Raw genomic sequence first — 21,634 nt, 5'->3', positions numbered from 1 at the left:
TATTTTATAGTGTTTTAGATCAATGCCTCCATTTGTTTTAATAATTTTCTCTTTTAATAGCAATTCTAAAATGGAGATATTTGCCATCCTGGACAGAAGATACATCTGTATCTCTATACTGTCATATTTTATATTGTCTCATTTTTTCTTACATTTCTATGAGATTTTCACAACCTTTTCTTTTCTGAGATATTTTTGCCATCATTCCTTCTTACCTGTTATAAAAGTTATTTTTGAGTTGGGTGGGTGCAAAGCCTTATCTTGTTTGATCAGTGCCATATATTCTCAGATGTTTCTGAAAAGGATATCGATCCTGGAAATATACTTTAAGAATGATAAGGATAATGGTATTGGGCCAATAAAGATGAAAATATAATCCTGATTTGTATGTCAATTGATGAAAATTCACATTTAATATTCACTTTCATATGATAGTGATTCTAATACTGTTTATTACTTTTTACTTATTACAATAAAAATTTAAACAAATTGGAAGTTTTCCAGGATGATAGCAAATGGTAATTATCTAAAGAATGAAAAGGTAAAATTAACATTGAGTTTTCACACATACTGGGGCGAATGGATGCATGTATGTGATTACATACATAAACATATAAAATATCTTGAAGAATATGGCAGGGCACAGATATAGTAATTGAATTAAATTCTTGTGTATAACAGAGAGGTTAATAATGTAATTAAAGTTTTAACATAGCTTTGAGTAAACGAAATAACCACTAAAAAGAACAACTAAAATAAACACATATACATGTAATTTTTTAAAGAGAAATATCTAAAAAATGATAGATGAACATAATTTTCAAGATGAAGATTTCAATATTTTTATGAGGATCTTGTCCTTGTTTGATTATAATTTGTACAATATGCACACATTATTTACACTAAATGTAACACACTCCTAAAAGAAAAGACATTATACATACTTTGTGAGCTATAGATAGATGATATAACAGGTACAAAAGAAAAATTTCATAGTTTAGAAGGTCAGAGTGTGTGCTCAAGACATTATTTTAAATAAAATTTCATTGAAGTATAGTATGCATTCAAAAAAGTGCACGTTGTAGATGACATGAAACACCAAGTTGATACAAGTTGGAACTATCATCCTGGTCAAGAAATAATCAATGACAATATCTCAAATGCACCCATCATTACTTGGTCCCTCATTCTCAAAGGTAAACATTGTTCTACTTTTTAATAAATCAGTTTTTCCAGCTTCTAAAATTTATATAAATGAAAACATGCAATATGTATTTTTTCTTTCTCTTAACATTATATTTATGTAGACCACACATATTTATGTATGTAGTCTAACGTTGATGAACATTGGTGTTATTGTCAACTTCTGGGTATTATGAGCATGATGCAATATACATTTTTTAGACGACTTGGGGTGAACTTTGGTATGAAACGTGACCACATATACAACTGTCCAGAAGCAAGAAATAAGAATTTAGTGGATAAGAATGAACTCCAAATGACTTTGGCAGGATAGTACTGAGATAAGTAAATTAACACAAACCTTAATGAACATGGCTCATTTTTTACCAGGGATTTAAAATTTTGAAAAACTTTTAACTCCAGTTTTAGTGATCCACCTATTGTGGTGCAAAATTGTGTAGATTTTCATCCAGAATACATATATCTAGCTATAAAGTTTGAAGTCCTCTATGAATAAAGAGACTTTGAAGAACACACAATTTCACAGGAGAAATTAATGTTTTTAACTACCTGAGAATGGTGGTACTCTCACAAAAGAGGTGAAGACTTTGAGTCCCATGAAAATATTTTCTGTGGCCAGATTTCTAGTTTTCCCATGGAGGGTCCCCTATGGACTTGGTCATCTCAATGGCAAAGAGAACTCAGAATATTCTATTCAAACATTTTGAGAAGAATTGTCCTTTCTTTTAAAGAAAAGCCTAATGATGCATTTTCGTATCTGCTTGGTTTTTACCCCATATACAATAGGGTTCATGGTGGGAGGCATGAGTAGATAGAGATTAGCCATAATAATGTGTATGTGTGGAGGAATGGTATGTTCCCCAAAACGGTGGGTAAAGAAGGTGAAGAAGGCTGGAACATAGGTGATGACAATGGCACAGATGTGAGCAGTGCAGGTGCTAAAGGCTTTTTGTCGAGCATCTGCTGTTGACAGACTTACAACTGCTTGAAGAATCATAGTGTAGGAGATTGTGATGCATAATATATCAAAGCCTCCAATCAGGAGGGCAACCATCAACCCATAGATGGCATTGACCTTAACATTACCACAGGATATCTTGGCAACAGACATGTGATCACAGTAGGTGTGGGGTATGACATTGCCCCTGCAGTATGGCAGGCGCTTGGTGAGGAAAATGAAAGGGATGACAAGCATCACGCCTCTAAAGAAAGTGACAAGGCCGGCCTTGGCAATGATTGAATTAGTGAGGATAGTGGCATAGCGCAGTGGGTAGCAGATGGCTACGTAGCGATCCAGGGCCATGAGCATGAGCACCCCAGACTCCATCCCTGTGAAGGTGTGCACAAAGAACATCTGGGCCAGACATGCCTTAAAATCAATCTCTTTGAAGTTGAACCACAATATGCAGAGAGTGTTCGGAAGGGTGCTGGTGCACATGAGCATGTCTGTGAAAGAAAGAAGGGCTAGGAAGATGTACATAGGTCTGTGTAAGTCCTCTTCAGAGTAAATGAGATACATAAGGCCGGAGTTCCCTGTAATAGCAATGCCGTACATGGTGCACAGGGGGAAAGATATCCACAGATGCACTTCTTCCAGACCAGGGATGCCATTTAGGATGAATGAAGCTGGAGTCAGGCTGGTACCATTTGGAAATGACATAGCGACTATTGGAAGTTCATGGTATAGACGTTACTGAATTGTGTCTGTAAGCAGAAAAGTCCACAGAGTAACTAATAAGATAACCCTCTTTCCCATTATAGTTAATTTGTTTTTCTTGAAGATCAATGGCAATATGTATTCATGGGTTTTTAATATGTGATATATACTCTGTTTTGGTCCATTATTTAAGCATTGGATGCTGACAAGGTGAACTGACTATGTTTATTCACTGTGTTTGGACGTGGTCATATACTCCATTCTCCAGGCTAAAGTTGGTCACAAACTGAACAACTCAAGTACTGATTAAATATTTATTGCATTCTAGGTCCTCTCCATCTTAGTCAGAAATGCTCATTCTACTATGAAATCTTGACAGACTTCAGTAGATCTTGTGGGCTCATTCAGTCTTACCTGATGGACATACTGACAATAATTTCAATCTAGTTTCAGTATGAACTTCACACTTTTGGTTTGCAGAAATTTAAATGCGGGAAACTATAAATCATTCCCTTGTACCAGTAATTTCTTTAAGGAAAGTCATAGAATGGTCTTGAAGGTAAAAAAAAAAAAATCCCCTTTCTAATATTCAAAATGCTACCTACTTGATCAGTACCACAATAAATAGATGATACAGAATCATAAATGCAATAATTTTTGAGAAGCTGATGTTTTTCTAAGACCAGAGTCCAGTCTAATGGACTAGGGAGTCCAGTCCAATAAGAATAAATATTCTTAATCATCTTAAACCAAATCAATTGACATTTCCTTTGGAAAATAGTGTTTTATTTTCCAACAATATCAACTTCAGAGGACTATAGAATTAAATATTACTATTTAAAAAGCTGTGTAATCTCCAAACCTTTTTTTTTTCTGGTAATAAAGAAGATACTTAATACATTTTTTTCAGAGTACACAGAAAAAGAGTCTGTCGTGCAACAAGGAGTAATAAAACACTCATTAGTAGTACGGGGTGGGGAGGATATTGTGACAGTATGTTGTGAGGAAATAAGAATAAAGGTGTGATTATATGATGGATGCAAACAGGGTGCAAGAGTCTGAAGAAGTGAGCCATATTGAGTGGAAGGTTTTGATTTAAAAAAGGAACAAGAAGTGTGATGGAGCTATTTCTATATAAGGGGATATTGAAGGAATTAAATATCAGTGTTAAAATTTATAGTCCCTCTTGGAGTGTTGGAGTTGACCCATCTCTCTCTTCAAGGAAATTAGAGGTTGTTAATGTTAATAGTCCATCCTGGGCATATTGGTGGTGGCCTATTTGTCACTTCAAAGGTATCTCTATTGGAAATTCATGGTTGTATAAAATTGGCTCCCATTTCTTCATATGTGTCTCTTATAAAATTTTATATTTTTATTTTGTAAAGTATGAGAAATGAAGAGATGAAGTCTAGGGACCTTTTGAATTGAGATATGATTTAAATATTATAACTATAATATGAAATAGAGGCAACTTCCGGAAAATAAGGCAACTTTTTATTCATCCTCTCTTCTTACCTAGCATAATTTACCCTCATTCCTTTAACAAGAAGAATACACCCCCAATTCAAAAATCTGCTCACCCTGTGAACTATTGGCGTTCCTTAAGATCCTGAAGACATCCATGGAGTAAGTCATCTTCGTGTCTGTGTGATGCTGTTGGACCTGCAGGAGAAATATAAAATCTGTATTGAGATCTTGAGAGGTATGTGGAAGCCGGAACATTTCTTCTCTGTGTATGTGTGTGTGTGCACGTGCACATGTGTGCAGTGTGTGTGTGTGCGTGTGAGTGTGTGGGATATATTCTGAAATTGAGTAGTCAGAAAAAGTTGATTGTTACCGTCTCTATTGTAGTCTCAGAGGAAATTGATTTCTTGTGTGTGTGTGTTTACAAAAAGAATTGACAATGAGATATATCTGGGTTCTCAGGATACTGACTGAACCCCTGGGGATTGTATTAGAAACTATTTTGTCTCTCATAATTGTCTAGGACTCTTGATGGCATAATTTTTCATAGGTGCAACAGAGATCATGCAGGTCTGAAACCATTTGGAATTTCAAAATTAAATCCTTTGAGAGATAGACCTATTTTCTAAGTTTTTGAAAACTTAGAACAAATGTTAAGCATAAAATTGATACTGAAAAAATATTTTTGAAGAAAAACTAAAAAATGCTGGCATGCAAATAATTGAGTTGCATTTAATGACCTCAGTTTATTTGCATATTAATTATAACAACTTTGTGTAGATTATTTTGGATTGTCTAGCTATATGGCATCACATTGCTTATGAAAAATGAACATTTTTCCCCTTTCTTTTCTATTTGTATGCATTTTTCTTGCTTTATTGCCCTGGTTATAGTCTTTCTTTGCATTATTTAACAGAGGCAGTAAAAGTGTGTAGCATTATTTCATTACTGGTGACTGGGGTTAAAGAAATTTGGTTTCAGTTAATCAAAGACATAAACTTATGATGCAGAAATATTGCTGTGAAATAATTAAAAAATTATATTTCTCTTAACGTAATATCCTCTAGGTTCATCAATGTTGCTAATGACAGAATTTACTATTTTTATTTTGATCTAAGTTGTTTCTTTACTTTTATTTTATTTTACTTATTTTAAAATTCAGATTAATATGAGGGTACAGACGATTAAGTTACATTGGTTTGCATTTGTCCAAGCTGTAGGCAAGTCCTTTACCTAGGAGGTGTGCCATATGTCAAACTAATCAAGGATTTCCTGATTTTTTTGTAGTTGAATAGTATTCCATTTTGTGTATATTCCACAATTTTTTTTTTTTTTGTAGTTTTTGGCCGGGGCTGGGTTTGAACCCACCACCTCTGACATATGGGGCTGGCGCCCTACTCCTTTGAGCCACAGGCACCGCCCATATATTCCACAATTTTTAATCCATTCATCCATTGATAGACATTGGCGTATTTACATGGCTTGGCTACTGTGAGATTCATAGAGTCTTCTCCTACTCTGCAGGTTGTCTGTTCTTGCTGCTGATTATTTCTTATGCTTTGTAGAAACTTTTCAAAGTCTCATATGTCTATCTTTGTTTTTGTTGTTTGTACTTTTTAGGTCTTAGTGATGAGTTCTTTGCCTAATTCAATGTGCAGAAGAGTTTTACCTAGGTTTTATTATAGTGTTTTACAGTTTCAGTTCTTAGATTTAAGTCTTTAATCCACCTTGAGTTGATTTTTGTGTATAGTAAGACATAGGGGTCAAGTTTCAGTTTCTGCATGTGACAATCCGATATACCCAGCAGTATTTATTGAAAAGGGCTTTTTTCCCTGTTTATGTTTTGTGCCCTTTTAAATAGGGTTGCTTGTTATTATTGAGTAATTTTAAGTTCCTTGCATATTTGGAATATTAGCCCTTATCTGTTGTAGGATTTGCAAATATTATTTTCCCCAGTCTACGGTTTTCTCTTCATTGTATTAATTGTTTTGTTTGTTATTCAGGAGCATTGTAGTTTGACATAATCCCATTTTTCTGTTTTTTCTTTTCTTGTCTGTGCTATAGGGGTTATATCCAAGATATCTCCACCAGACCAATGCTGTGGAGCTTCCTCCTAAGTTTTCTTCTAGTAGTTTTATAGTTTTAGGTCTATGTTTAAGTCTATAATTTATTTTGATTTGATTCTTCTATAAGGGTGAGCAAAAGATAATTTTCATTCTTCTGTATGTGAATGTTCAGTTTTCTCAATACCATTTACTGAAGAGATACAACCTTTCCTTTGAAATACAACCTTTCCTTGTTGTGTTTCTTGGCACCATTGTCAAAACTCAATTGACTGTAGATACGTGGATTTATTTCTGAGCTCTCTCTCCTATCCAAATAGTCAATGTATATGTTTCTATGCCAGTAAAATGCTGTTTTGATTACCAGGGATTTGTAATATATTTTGAAATTCTGTAGTGTGATTTCTCTAATACTGTTATTTTTTCAAGATAAGTTCAGCTATTCAAAGTCTTTCGTAGTTCCATACATATTTTAGGATTTTTTTTTTCTATTTCTGTAAAGAATGACAATGGAATTTTGATCTGAATTGCATTAAATCTGTAGATTACTTTGAGTAGTATGGATATTTTAACAATGTTAATTCTTCTAATCCATGAATATGGGATATCTTTCCATTCATTTGTGTTATCTTCAATTTCTTTCATCAGTGTTTCATAGACATTATGTTAAGTGGAATAAAATAAGCCAGGCATAGAGAGAAAAGTATAGTATGATCTCACTTATATGTGGGATCTACAAATAGAAAGAAACTATTTTCTATTTCTATTTCAAAATAACTACAAGAAAGAATTTTATATGTTATCCAAAGAAATTATAAATATTTTACATGATAGATATGCTAGTTATACTTATTTGAACATTTCACACTGTACACATATTTCAGGACATCCATTGTACTCCATAAATTATTATTTGTCAAGTAAAATTGAAGTTTAAAAAATATTATAAAATCACCAGAATCCACAGAGAACTCAAACGCATCAGCAAGAAAAAAACAAGGGATCCCATCGCAGGCTGGGCAAGGGATTTGAAGAGAAACTTCTCTGAAGAAGACAGGCGCACGGCCTTCAGACATATGAAAAAATGCTCATCATCTTTAATCATCAGAGAAATGCAAATCAAAACTACTTTGAGATATCATCTAACTCCAATGAGACTAGCCTATATCACAAAATCTCAAGACCAGAGATGTTGGCGTGGATGCGGAGAAAAGGGAACACTTCTGCACTGCTGGTGGGAATGCAAATTAATACATTCCTTTTGGAAAGATATATGGAGAACACTCAGAGATCTAAAAATAGATCTGCCATTCAATCCTGTAATTCCTCTGCTCGGCATATACCAAGAAGACCAAAAATCACAACATAACAAAGATATTTGTACCAGAATGTTTATTGCAGCCCAATTCATAATTGCTAAGTCATGGAAAAAGCCCAAGTGCCCATCGATCCACGAATGGATTAATAAATTGTGGTATATGTATACCATGGAATACTATGCAGCCTTAAAGAAAGATGGAGACTTTACCTCTTTCATGTTTACATGGATGGAGCTGGAACATATTCTTCTTAGTAAAGTATCCCAAGAATGGAAGAAAAAATACCCAATGTACACAGCCCTACTATGAAACTAATTTGGGACTTTCACATGAAAGCTATAACCCAGCTACAACTTAACAATAGGGGGAAGTGGGAAAGGGGGGGGTGGGTAGAGGGAGGGGAATCGGTGGGATCACACCTGTGGTGCATATTACAGGGGTATTTGCGAAACTTGGTAAATGTAGAATATAAATGTTTTGGCACAGTAACTGAGATAACGCCGGAAAGGCTATGTTAACCACTGTGATAAAAATGTGTCAAATGGTTTATGAAGTGAGTGTATGATGCCCCATAATCATATCATTGTATACAGTTATGATTTAATAAAAAAATTAAAAAAAAATATTATAAAATCAAAACATATCTCAGTCACAATGAATCATACTTGGCTAAATGATTATAGTAACATACATTAATTCATAATAATATGAATGTGTCCTATGATAAAACCCACCTGCACTTTCAAGTATAGCCCTATGAACACCCTGAAATATCTGTTTGGGGTGTATATATGCAATTCATCAGTGGAAAGATAATTCTATGTTAACACCAAATAATTAATCATTGTGTAAGATGTTTGCTCAGATTTTAATGCATATTTTTAATTAGCTGAACGTTCCTTTATATTAGTGGATCACTTTGTTATTTTTTTCTTATGAATGAACTCTGAATAGTATGGTATTATGTAATTATATCTATTAGGGTGACCACATGATTATCCTTCACTTTAATTGGAAACATTGACTTACGTTGATTTTTTTCAATCAATTATTGAAATTCACATATACTAAAAGGTACATATTATAAAGATAATTTAAGAATTTGACATTTACGTGCACATACACAATTACTGTTCAATTATGATGTAGAAATTTTCATCATGTTCCCAAAATTTCCATTAGCCTCTTGTCAGTCAATCCCAACCACCGATCTGCTTTGTAATGTCATAGATTAGAATTGTCTTGTCTGGAAGTTGATAGACATGGCAGAAAATATTCTTTCATGTCTGGTGTCAGTATACTTTTGAGATCCATATGTGTTATTATTAGTGGCTTGTTCTTTTAAAATTACTTTTACTATGCTTTTGTATGGATACACAATTTGTTCATTCACGTGTACTGATGGATATTCATTTGTTTTCTGTGAATATTTATGGGTAAGTCTCTGTAAACATATACTTTCAGGTTTATTACATAAAATATCTAGGATAGAATATTGCTGAGTCATATAGTAGGTGCACATTTAAGTTTTCATGAAACTGGACCAGGTACTTTTTTTTTTTTTTTTTTGGTTGCAGTTCAGCCGGGGCCGGGTTTGAACCGGACCAGGTACTTTTAAAAGGATTTTATCCATTTTACATTCCTACCAATTGTGTATGAAATTTCCACTTATTCCACATCTTTGCCAATACTTGTATGGTTAATTTTTTCAATATTCAGTACACTAGTGTGTACATAATGGCATCTCTTTATAATTTGGCTTCTCATTTTTTCAGATGACTAATGGTATTAAGATGTTTTTGTGTCTTCATTTGCCTCCTATATGTCTCCAGAGTGAAGTGTTTGTTGAAATATTTTGCCATTTTTAATTGGGTTGTTTGTACTATTATTATTGAAAATATTCTTTATATATTCTGAGTACGACGCATGATTAAAGTACATTTACTGAAAGTTTACTTTCTCCAAGTGTCTGTTTTACCTTTTCATATTATTTATTATTAACATGTCTTTCAAAGAGCTAGGATTTTTTATTTTAAAAGTTAAAATTTTTGCATCTCAACACATTTTATGCTATGTTTTGCACTTTTTGTTTACTAAATAAGAAATATTGATCTATAGCAAGATCATGATGATGTTCTCCAAACTTTTCATCTCGAGGTTTTGTAATTTGAGTTTCTAGTTTAATTATATGCTCCATATTAAAATAATTTTTGTGCAGAGAAGGAGGTAAGGGCTGTCATTCATTTGTCCCTAGAAATGTACAACTATTCCAGTACCACTTGTTGAAGAGACTATTTTTCCCATTACATGCTTTGACCCTTTCGTTGAAAACGTATTGACCATAAATGATGGGTCTATTTTTGTACTATCTTTTATGTTCCATTTACTCCTGTTTCTATCTTTATACTGTAATTACATTTTCTTGATTACTATTGCATTATAATGATTTCAGATTAATCACTATAAGCTCTCTATGTTCTTTCTTTTTAAAAATTATTTCGGCTATTCTTTGCCCTTTGAATTTCCACAGATATTTTAGAATTAATTGTTAAAAATTTCAAGAAAAAGCTTTCTTAGAGTTTTATGTCGATGATATTGAATCTAAAGAATAATGTATGAAAAATGAATATTACAACAGCATCAAGACTGCTAATTCTTAAACATTTAAATTTATTTATTTAGGTATTCATTCACCTATCTTAGTAACATTCTGTAATAAAAACTTATATTTTGTTAAATATATATCTGAGTGTTTTATCATTTTTACACCTATGATATTGCTTATTTTCAGAATTTTAATTTCCTATTGTTTATTGCTGGTTATATAAATAAGGTTAATTTTAGCCTTATTATTTACTTCCCTCCTTTGGAGTTTTATTTGATTCTTTTTTATCTTAATTTTAAGGCAGAACTTCAGATAACTGTTCTCAAATACTATTATTAACATAAGTATTTAAAACTGAAAATTTCTATCCAAAGAATGCTTTTCTGTTTCCTGCAATTTTTGATAGGCTAAAATATGCCAATTTTCTATGTGCCTTTTCCTTTGACCCACAATTATTCAGAAGTTTAATTTTTCTGTATCTCACAAGTATTTGGAAATTAGTTGCCATTGATATCTAATTCAAGTGATTTTCAATAAGAAACCGTATTTCCTGTGATTCCTATGGTTTTAAATTTTCTCACCCCTTGTTTTATAACCCATATGCACTTAAAAAGAATGTGTGTTCTGTTGTTTTAGTTTGGAGAAGAATAAGCAGAAATGGATCATTGCTTCTGTTTATGTCTTTCAATGTATGTAACCACGATGACCTTCAGCGAGTAATGGTGGCTGCTTCACCTCTGCCTTCTAAATGTCATACAAATTCCTCTTTTGGCTAACTCTACCTCATCAACATACAGGAGGAAACGTTATGGAATTCCACTTTAGCCATATTAATACAGTATAAGACACCACTGGATTGTTTCCTCCTTTAGCAAAACAGACATGATTAAGAAGTCATTTCTTTATGGGGAAAATATTAAATTCTAATTACTTTTTACCTAAAAATGGGTAGTGTGTATATGAACGTGTAAAGAAAAGGAGGAAAAAAATTCCATCTTTAGATTCATGAGTGTATAGCCAAGAAAGTGATTGAAATCAGTCTTCAAGGAAAGATTTTCTGTAGGAGGGTGCTTCTTTCATTTGCTACTAGATTTGATAGAGATTTAGTTTAATTTTCCTTCCTTATTTTGGTATTTCCTTTAAGTCATAAGTTAGAATGTTTGAGTTTCTCTTTTTATTTTATAAAGAGAATTTTTTTATTAGAATAACATGGATGCATTTCTCTGACTCTTATTCTATCTCTTGCATTGTTCTTTTTGGGGGTATAATTTATTTTAAAAATTTTGTAGAAATGGCCAATAAATTTGGCAAGTTAGATAAAATACACAAATTCCTTGAAATATACAATTACAAAACAGACTAGAGAAGAGAAAATGAGGAATCCTATATTTGTTAAAAAATAAAGTCTCTGTTTAATCCTTTCCATTTGGAAAAAAAAGACAAATCTTCAGGCCCAGATTAATGGTGATTTTCTTCAAATACTTAAACAAGAAATAAACATTTTTTTTTTTTATTGTTGGGGATTCATTGAGGGTACAATAAGCCAGGTTACACTGATTGCAATTGTTAGGCAAAGTCCCTCTTGCAATCATGTCTTGCCCCCATAAAGTGTGACACACACCAAGGCCCCACCCCCCCCCTCTGACCCTCTTTCTGCTTTTCCTCCCCTCCCCATAACCTTAATTGTCATTAATTGTCCTCATATCAAAATTGAGTATATAGGACTCATGCTTCTCCATTCTTGTGATGCTTTACTAAGAATAATGTCTTCCACTTCCATTCAGGTTAATACGAAGGATGTAAAGTCTCCATTTTTTTTAATACCTGAATAGTATTCCATGGTATACATATACTACAGCTTGTTAATCCATTCCTGGGTTGGTGGGCATTTAGGCTGTTTCCACATTTTGGTGATTGTAAATTGAGCTGCAATAAACAGTCTAGTACAAGTGTTCTTATGATAAAAGGAGTTTTTCCTTCTGGGTAGATGCCCAATAATGGGATTGCAGGATCAAATGGGAGGTCTAGCTTGAGTGCTTTGAGGTTTCTCCATACTTCCTTCCAGAAAGGTTGTACTAGTTTGCAGTCCCGCCAGCAGTGTAAAAGTGTTCCCTTCTCTCCACATCCATACCAGCATCTGCAGTTTTGAGATTTGGTGATGTGGGCCATTCTCACTGGGGTTAGATGATATCTCAGGGTTGTTTTGATTTGCATTTCTCTAATATATAGAGATGATGAACATTTTTCATATGTTTGTTAGCCATTCGTCTGCCATCTTTAGAGAAGGTTCTATTCATGTCTCTTGCCCATTGATATACGGGATTGTTGGCTTTTTTCATGTGGATTAATTTGAGTTCTCTATAGATCCTAGTTATCAAGCTTTTGTCTGATTGAAAATATGCAAATATCCTTTCCCATTGTGTAGGTTGTCTCTTTGCTTTGGTTATTGTCTCCTTAGCTGTACAGAAGCTTTTCAGTTTAATGAAGTCCCATTTGTTTATTTTTGTTGTTGTTGCAATTGCCATGGCAGTCTTCTTCATGAAGTCTTTCCCCAGGCCAATATCTTCCAGTGTTTTTCCTATGCTTTCTTGGAGGATTTTTATTGTTTCATGCCTTAAATTTAAGTCCTTTATCCATCTTGAATCAATTTTTGTGAGTGGGGAAAGGTGTGGGTCCAGTTTCAGTCTTTTACATGTAGACATCCAATTCTCCCAACACCATTTATTGAATAGGGAGTCTTTCCCCCAAGGTATGTTCTTGTTTGGTTTATCAAAGATTAGGTGGTTGTAAGATGTTAGTTTCATTTCTTGGTTTTCAATTTGATTCCAAGTGTCTGTGTCTCTGTTTTTGTGCCAGTACCATGCTGTCTTGAGCACTATGGCTTTGTAGTACAGACTAAAATCTGGTATGCTGATGCCCCCAGCTTTATTTTTATTACTAAGAACTGCTTTAGCTATACGGGGGTTTTTCTGGTTCCATACAAAACGCAGAATCATTTTTTCCAAATCTTGAAAGTACAATGTTGGTATTTTGATAGGAATGGCATTGAATAGGTAGATTGCTTTGGGAAGTATAGACATTTTAACAATGTTGATTCTTCTCATCCATGAGCATGGTATGTTCTTCCATTTGTTAATGTCCTCTGCTATTTCCTTTCTGAGGATTTCATAGTTTTCTTTATAGAGGTCCTTCACCTCCTTCATTAGGAATGAAATATTCCTAGGTATTTCATTTTCTTTGAAACTATGGTGAAGGAAGTTGTGTCCTTAATTAGCTTCTCATCTTGACTGTTATTGGCGTATACAAAGGCTACTGACTTGTGGACATCGATTTTATATCCTGAAACATTCCTGTATTTTTTGATGACTTCTAGGAGTCTTGTGGTTGAGTCTTTGGGGTTCTCTAAGTATAAGATCATGTCATCAGCAAAGAGGGAGAGTTTGACTTCCTTTGCTCCCATTTGGATTCCCTTTATTTCCTTGTCTTGCCTAATTGTATTGGCTAGAACTTCCAGAAATAAACATTTTAAGAGATTAGATAAAGAATAAACTCTTCCACGTTGGTATGATGAAACTGCATAAACCCCAAAGCAACACTTTACCAAGATGTTATGAGAAAGGAAATTTAAGGACTGGTAGATCTCATATATGGATTTTAAAAATCTCACTAAAACATTAATATTTTTGCATCTTTATTTTATTTGAAGCCTCTGAACACTGGAAAAGTTCAGTTAGTGTTCTTTGTAGAATGTAGATAAATGGCAGAAATAAAATCAGATACAGGAGAAAAGCCGTCGAATTACTAAGTAGGTCACATTGCAAATATATCATATCAGGAAGTGGGGGGCATGTTCCACTCTAGGGAATATGTCACCTTCCACAAAAGCTTCCAAAATATGTCCATGTATCCTTCCCTAAAACCTTTATATGCCAGATATTCCATATCAAACATTGTCCTATCCTGGGACTGTTTCTTAATGTTCTAGAAAAATATTAAAATATTAATATTAAAAATTGAAGCTATCAATGTATTGAAAGAATAATAAGTCACAACTAATAAGATTTTGTCTCAGAATTTCAGGTATTCTTTCCTGCATTGTGCTTTACTTTATTGTGCTTCACAGATACTGTGCTTTTATGAATTGAAGTTGTGGCAATACTGAATTGAGAAATTCTGTCAGCACCATTTTCCTAATAGCCGGAGCTTACTTTGTGCCTGTGAGGGACAGCATGAAAAGCAATGTTTCAAACTGTTCCATTATCATCACATATGCTAGGGGATCTGTGATCAGAGATCTTTGATGTTAATATTATAATTCTTTGGGGGCACCACAAACCATACCAGGGCAAGGTGGCAAGTGGTATCTATAAATATTGCATTTGTCCTGACTGCTCCATCAACTGACCATTTCCCTGGATTTCTCTATCCTCAGGTGTCCCTAGTCCCAGAAACACAGTTGAAATTTGGCCAGTTAATAACTCTACAATGCCCTCTAAGTGATCAAGCAAAAAAATAGTTGCCCATCTCTCACTTTAAATTAAAAGTTAGAAATGGTTATTAACCTTAGTGAGGTAGGCATGATAAGCTAAAAGCCTTTTGCATCAAATAGCTACCCAAACTGTGAATGCAAAGGAAAGGTTATTGAAGGAAATTGAAAAGTGCTGAACCAGAGAACACACATAAGAAAGCAAAACAATCTTATTGCTTATATGAGGAAAGTTATAGTGTTCTGGATAGATCACATTAACCACAATATTTCCTTATGCCAAAGCCTAATCTAGAGCAAGACATTAACTCAGCAATTTAATTTTTTGAATGTGTTCAAGATTACTAAATGAAATTTTAACTTTAAGAGTGCTATATTTGTACCAAGTTACAGAGGAAAAGGAATGGAGAACTATCGAATTTTAACAGTGTAACAATTTAAAAGAACACATAATCCAACCTACTGCAAAAATATATTTTAACAAACTTTTAGCATAAAAGATAAGAAATTGTTTATTCAATATTTGTGATCATTGGAACCAATACATTCCACATGGTAATAATATGACAAAAATAAAAAAGTTAAAAGTTAAAAAGTGGGATTAAACACTCCTGAAGAGTCAGATATAATTCCAGATTTATAATTCAGCGAATGCCATACACTTTGCATGTCCTTCAGAGAAAGTTGTAAAAATTCAATATAGTTTCTACAAAGTTAAATTTATCTCCCTGTGTAAAGAGACCTGGGGGACGTCTATCTCTAAAGCTCCAAACAAATTGTGTCCCTTTACTTGGACAATCCCTAGAGAATGTTTTCAGTTTATATAGGGTTCCTAATCAATCTAGTGCAATTATTTCTGAGTAATATCAGTCATGAATAGAGATTTAAAAACACCTGCCAACAAGGTGAGTTTGGATGATTAAAAAAGAACAAATATATAAGATATAGAAAAATTGTGCTACTGAAGGAAAGGTGTTTGAGCCAGATGATTGTTGAATAGGAATGAATTACTCATCTGAAATTATCTACTGTATTATCTCCTCTCTTTATTGTTCTGAAACCAAAAGCATTTGAATTTTGCCTTGAGGAGGGATAAGCAGGAAAAATTAAATGAGGTTTAGGCACTGAAAGAAGGAGACCCCATGAAGCTACAATAAGAATCAAAAAGATAATGTTACAGGCAAGCGTATTCTTATACAATAATAGAAAACCTTCTGTGCTTTCCATAGATGAAATATGCTTTAGGAAATGGTAAGACCGCTATCGATGAAAATAAATTATTGCAAGAGTTGAAAGAAATTCTGGTGATCATGTAACCTGACCTCTTGACAACATTATACATTTATTCATTACATGTGCCATTTTCCCTTTGATGGAATACATCTAGTGACAGTGATCCCATTATTCCACTAGAAAATGTTATCTGCATAAATGAGCGACATTCTTTCAACTCAAATCTACTTTTCTGTAACTGTTTCTATTCATAATACATATGCCCTTACAGGATGCAAAATAATGAAAAAGAAAATTGGATTCATCTACTACATGTATTCTTTCTGATTTTAAATATCTCTAATTTAATTTGTTTAAAAGAATCTTCAAGTTAAAAGCATTTTTAAATCATGTCTTTCAGATGAATTTGAATTTACAAGTATTTACCACAACAGAATTTATTAAGGCATTTGTATACAACCAGGAGAATCATCCAAAACAGAGATGAGTTTTATTCATCCATTAATTTGTCAAATAATGGGTTTTCTTGTACTGAGTTATAGCATGAACAAAATAACCAGAAATTCCTGTGAATACAGATTTTACATTCTGGTGAGGATACAATAGACAATATTAATTTCTGCGGAGTATGGAGAGGGTTTAAAGGGAGATGTTACACCAAGATTGGTGGGTATCTGGGAGTTGCAACTTTTAACTGGGAGGTCATGGAAAACTTTGAGATGTCACTGAATAGAGATCTGAAAATGTTAAAGTTGTGTGCCATGTTATTATCTCAGAGAGAACATAGAGTAACAAAAATGGCAAATAGAAATACTCTGAGTTGCACATATTTGTTGAGTTTGATAAACTTCCACTAGGTATAAATGGACTGAGAGAATAAGAGTTAGAATTCTGTGATGCATTCAGAAATCTAAAACGTTCCTGACAGTGTAGGATTTTGTCAACAATGTAAGAATGTTGGTGTTTGCTCTGAATGAGGTAGAGGATACAGGAGATTTCAAGGTATAACTAGAAATAATTTTACTTCCATTTATTTTATAAGGGAAAATAATAGACATAATATTAAAAATAATTGTGATTAGCACTGTGTATTTTGCTTATTATGTTCCAGGTTCTGCGAAAATTTTCATGGTTTACTTTGTATAATGTTAAAAGTATTTTACAACTGAGCAAAATGCTTAAAAATAAATCAGTTGTAATCTTTCTTTTTTTAGAATTTATTTTTGTATTTTTTATATAGAGAGATTATTTATATAGCAACATGTGAAAATTATTCAGTGGGTTAAAACTAATAATTTTAAAAAAACCTATATACTTCTACAGAAAATATTAACAGAAATAGATAGATTGAGGGGGAGAGGCAGTAAAGAATCAAAATTAGAACTTCATAAAAGGAAAGTATATAGAAGAAATTAAAATGAAACAGAAGAAGACATAAAATAAGCTGTGAAATACAATAAAACATATAATGCTAGGAAAAAATGAATAATTCAATTTGGTAATCTAAAACAAGCAATAACTAAGAAAATATTTTAAAAAATATAATAGAAGAAAGAATTTCCTAAAAATAAAACAAAAAAAGAACAAAATAAAAAAATCTTAGAGTGTTAAGATTTAAATTAGGAAAGATTTAATAGTGGTTCCATTTCTAAATTCTCATAAACTATAAGAATTTCACCCCAATGAATGTAATTATCCATTAGTATTTGGAGCCTAAAAGTATATACATAAAAAGAAAACATAAAACTGGGTGGTGCCTGTGGCTCAAGGAGTAGGGCGCTGGCCACATATTCCAGAGGTGGTGGGTTTATACCTGGCCCTGGCCAAAAAGAAAGAAAACATAAAACTATAATTATATATATACATACACTGTACATTGATAGCACAATATATTCTAAAGAATGCCTATATATGTATAAGCATTACTTATACATATATTTACTTATACTTATCTACATGAAAAGTTGAAGAGAATTAATGGAAAGTGAGAAAATTAATTAGTGCTTAACAATATCATTGCTATAAAGAGAACTCAAAGTAATCAATAAGGAAAAAATAAATAACCCCATTTCTTTGTGTGCAAGAGACTTGAACAGAAGTGTCTCTGAAGAAGACAGGTGCATGTCCTACAAACACATAAAAAAAGTTCATCATCTTTAATCATAAGAGAAATGCAAATCAGCACCACTTTGAGCTATCATCTAACTCCAGTCAGATTAGCCCACATCACAAAATCCCCAAACTACAGATCGTGGCATGGATGCATAGAGAAAGGAACTTCTACACTGCTGGTGGAAATGCAAACTAATATAGCCCTTTTGGAAAGAAATTTGGAGAATACTCAAGGAATTAAAAATAGACCTACTGTTTGATCCTGCAATTCCTCTACTAGGTATATACCCAGATGATCAAAAAATCATTTCACAACAAAGAAATTTGCACCAGAATGTTTATTGCACCCCAATTCATAATTGCCAAGTCACAGAAGTAACCCAAGTGTTCATCAACTCATGAATGGATTAACAAATTGTGGTATATGTATACCATGGGATATTATGCAGCCATAAAAATGATGGAGACTTTATGTCTTTTATGTTTACCCAGATGGAGCTGGAACATAGTCTTCTTAGTAAAGTATCTCAAGAATGGAAGAAAAAGTACTCAATGTACTCAATACTACTATTAAACCAACAAATAATCACCTATGCATTCATGTGAATGATAAAACATAACTGTAGTCCAGAAAGAAAGGAAAAAGGAGGGAGACGGGACAGGAGGGGGTAGGTTGGGAGGAGGGAGGGTATTTAGTGGGACCTACTTCATGTGCATAATACAGTGGCACATTTCAAAACCATTAAGAATAGAGTATAAATGTCTTACCACAAAAAATAAGCAAGGAAGATTATGGCTATGTTAATCAGTTCAATGTAAGAATTCCACATTGTTTATCAATTCAGCATAAATGTATTAATGTACATAGTCATGATTTAATGAAGAAAAATATAAATTTTAGAGAAAATCTTTCACATTTACCTGAAATAAACAATTAAAGCTACAATACAAAGTGCACATAACCATGCTTTGTAAGGCGAGACTTATTATGTAAATTTTTCACCTGTCACATCTTTGGTCCTTGATTACTATGACTTGGAAAATCCAGATTTGCCAGGTTTATACTTTTCTATAAGTCTAGTCAAGACTCATAGTCAAAGTGTGTAATAGGTAGGTGCTCACTAATATAATTGATTATAACCCAATAGACATATTAGAAGTACTTCTTGGAAAAAGGGAGATTAAGAGATCGAAGGATACTTAGACACAGTGTATAATTTGGAAACTGGTTGAGGGGACAAAATCAAATTAGTGACTGACCTGGGAATATACGTAGGTATTTTGTTTCTAATATAAAAGCAAATCAGGTTAGGGCTTTGATGCTATGTTTGTACTACATTTGGTATTCTTTTGATTCAGTAGTAGGTATAAAACCTCTTATTAGGATCAAAAAATATAGTCTGAGTACAAAATAATGAATTTTTAGAATTTATTATTTATATTGCGCAACGTACTTGTTCATCTTTTTTTTTTCCTGTGGATTAAAATAATCTCAGTACTCTCTTCTTATACAGGACAATTTTGTTGGTACAAAAAAGTAGCATGTTTTCCAACTGATCATCATGTATGGGGCCAACAGCTCCAGTCTGACACCCAGATACCTCATCCTCAATGGGATTCCTGGGTTGGAATCTGTACACGTCTGGATCTCTCTGCCATTCTGCTTCATGTACATCATTGCTGTTGTTGGGAACTGTGGGCTTATCTATCTCATCAGCCGTGAACAGAATCTGCACAGGCCCATGTATTACTTTCTAGCCTTGCTGTCCCTTACTGACATCACTGGGTGCACTTCATTTGTTCCAAATATGTTATGTATCTTTTGGTTCAGTCTTAAAAAGATTGACTTTAATGCCTGCCTTGTACAGATGTTTTTCATACACATGCTAACAGGCATGGAATCCGGTGTGCTCATGCTTATGGCTCTAGACCGCTATGTGGCCATTTGCTACCCTCTACGCTATTCCACCATTCTCACCAACACTGCAATTGCCAAGGTTGGGCTTGCCACCTTCATTCGCAGTGTGTTGCTAATGATTCCATTTACATTCCTCATCAAGCGTCTTCCCTACTGCAGAGGTAACCTCATTTACCATACCTATTGTGACCATATGTCTTTAGCCAAATTATCTTGTGGCAATGTAAAGATTAATGCAATCTATGGTCTTATTGCTGCCATACTGATTGGGGGGTTTGACATGTTCTGTATCTCCATGTCTTATACCATGATTATCCGTGCTGTGGTAAATTTGTCATCTACAGATGCTCGTCATAAAGCCTTCAGTACCTGTACGTCACACATATGTGCTATTGTTATCACCTATGTCCCAGCCTTCTTCAACTTCTTCACTCACCGTTTTGGGGGACGCACCATACCTCACCATGTTCACATTTTTATAGCCAACCTCTACCTGTTGCTTCCTCCCACCTTAAATCCAATTGTCTATGGAGTGAAGACCAAGCAGATCCGTGAAGGAGTGATAAAATTGTTTTTTAGAGAAAAAGATATTTTGACTGTAAGATAAATCTATGGTATGAGATTCTTCATTTAACTTAAAGAAAATTATAGAGGAAGAGAGTAAATGTAAAATTCAAAAACCATAAGCACAAGAGAAAATATCTGGGGATCTTCATAAAATTTATGAATTAATCATAAAATGTTTAATCCAAGACATTTAATTTGATAGAAAAAAATAAAATGTACAGGAAACAGTTTTACTTGTCAAATAATTTTACTTTAGTTGGACCTTATGGAATGAACACACAGAGTGGAATAGTTAGGACACCCAACTTTAAGTAAACTCTTGATGATTAAAGCACTTTGGTCTAGGCACTATGGGGAGCACATAGAAAACAAACAAACAAAAAAGTCATATATCCCAGAAAAACATTGGGAGATTGGGGAAAGCACAAAAAACAAACCATTTCATGTGTTATAGGGAAATATGAAACACTTTCCCAGAATGTGCTGAATTCCAAGGACCCTGTCATCCTTTCTATTCCCTACTTATGTGAAATTATATCAGGTTAGATTAAAAAAAAACAAAAACAAAAACTTCCTGCTCATTTGTCTCTGATAGTCTGCTGCCTGGGTAATTATTTGGATTCATAGAAATAGATGGGTGTGAGTACAAATGATGCTGGAGTAAATACGGTTACTGGAGTTCATCACAGTCTGGGAAATATTCTTTGGAGTTAAACTTAAAGAATTTTGAAAGATATAATGGATGCTATTTAACAACTATTTGAGGAATGGGGAGAAGTGGAAAGAAATATTGAAAAAATTATATATTTTGTCAATCAATAATGTGTGGGCATAAGTATTTTATTTGATTTTAATGCAGAGAGACAAATGGCAGAGCTGTCTGGAACAATGAAGAAAGGAGTACATTGGGTTCTATGTGTCAGTGGATTCCACATCCTCAGATTCAATCAAATGCAGATAAAAAATATTTGAAAAATAAATGATTTAGCACAATAACTAAGAAAATG

At 33.4% G+C, this 21,634-nt stretch overlaps 2 protein-coding genes across 2 annotated transcripts; one reads left to right on the top strand and one right to left on the bottom strand.

Moving 5' to 3' along the window:
* Positions 1–1,897: 1,897 nt before the first annotated feature.
* LOC128564432 (olfactory receptor 52N1) lies at positions 1,898–2,863 on the bottom strand. The gene has a single exon (XM_053559910.1). It carries the CDS (start codon positions 2,861–2,863, stop codon positions 1,898–1,900), a length of 966 nt encoding a protein of 321 aa, XP_053415885.1.
* Positions 2,864–19,704: 16,841 nt separating this feature from the next.
* On the top strand, positions 19,705–20,667 carry LOC128565488 (olfactory receptor 52N2-like). Its single transcript, XM_053561981.1, has one exon. The coding sequence runs from the start codon at positions 19,705–19,707 to the stop codon at positions 20,665–20,667; it is 963 nt and encodes a 320-aa protein (XP_053417956.1).
* Positions 20,668–21,634: the final 967 nt, after the last annotated feature.

The sequence above is a fragment of the Nycticebus coucang genome, chromosome 14 (assembly GCF_027406575.1).
Source record: "Nycticebus coucang isolate mNycCou1 chromosome 14, mNycCou1.pri, whole genome shotgun sequence".
In the NCBI taxonomy this organism is placed as follows: Eukaryota; Metazoa; Chordata; class Mammalia; order Primates; family Lorisidae; genus Nycticebus; species Nycticebus coucang.
Note: the sequence above shows the minus strand (reverse complement) of the source record. Positions and strands in the feature narration are given on the sequence as shown.

Bases quoted from the DNA above. Each gene is read 5' to 3' on its own strand.
- LOC128565488 (XM_053561981.1), top strand. From the start codon at position 19,705: ATGTATGGGGCCAACAGCTCCAGTCTGACACCCAGATACCTCATCCTC.
- LOC128564432 (XM_053559910.1), bottom strand. From the start codon at position 2,863: ATGTCATTTCCAAATGGTACCAGCCTGACTCCAGCTTCATTCATCCTA.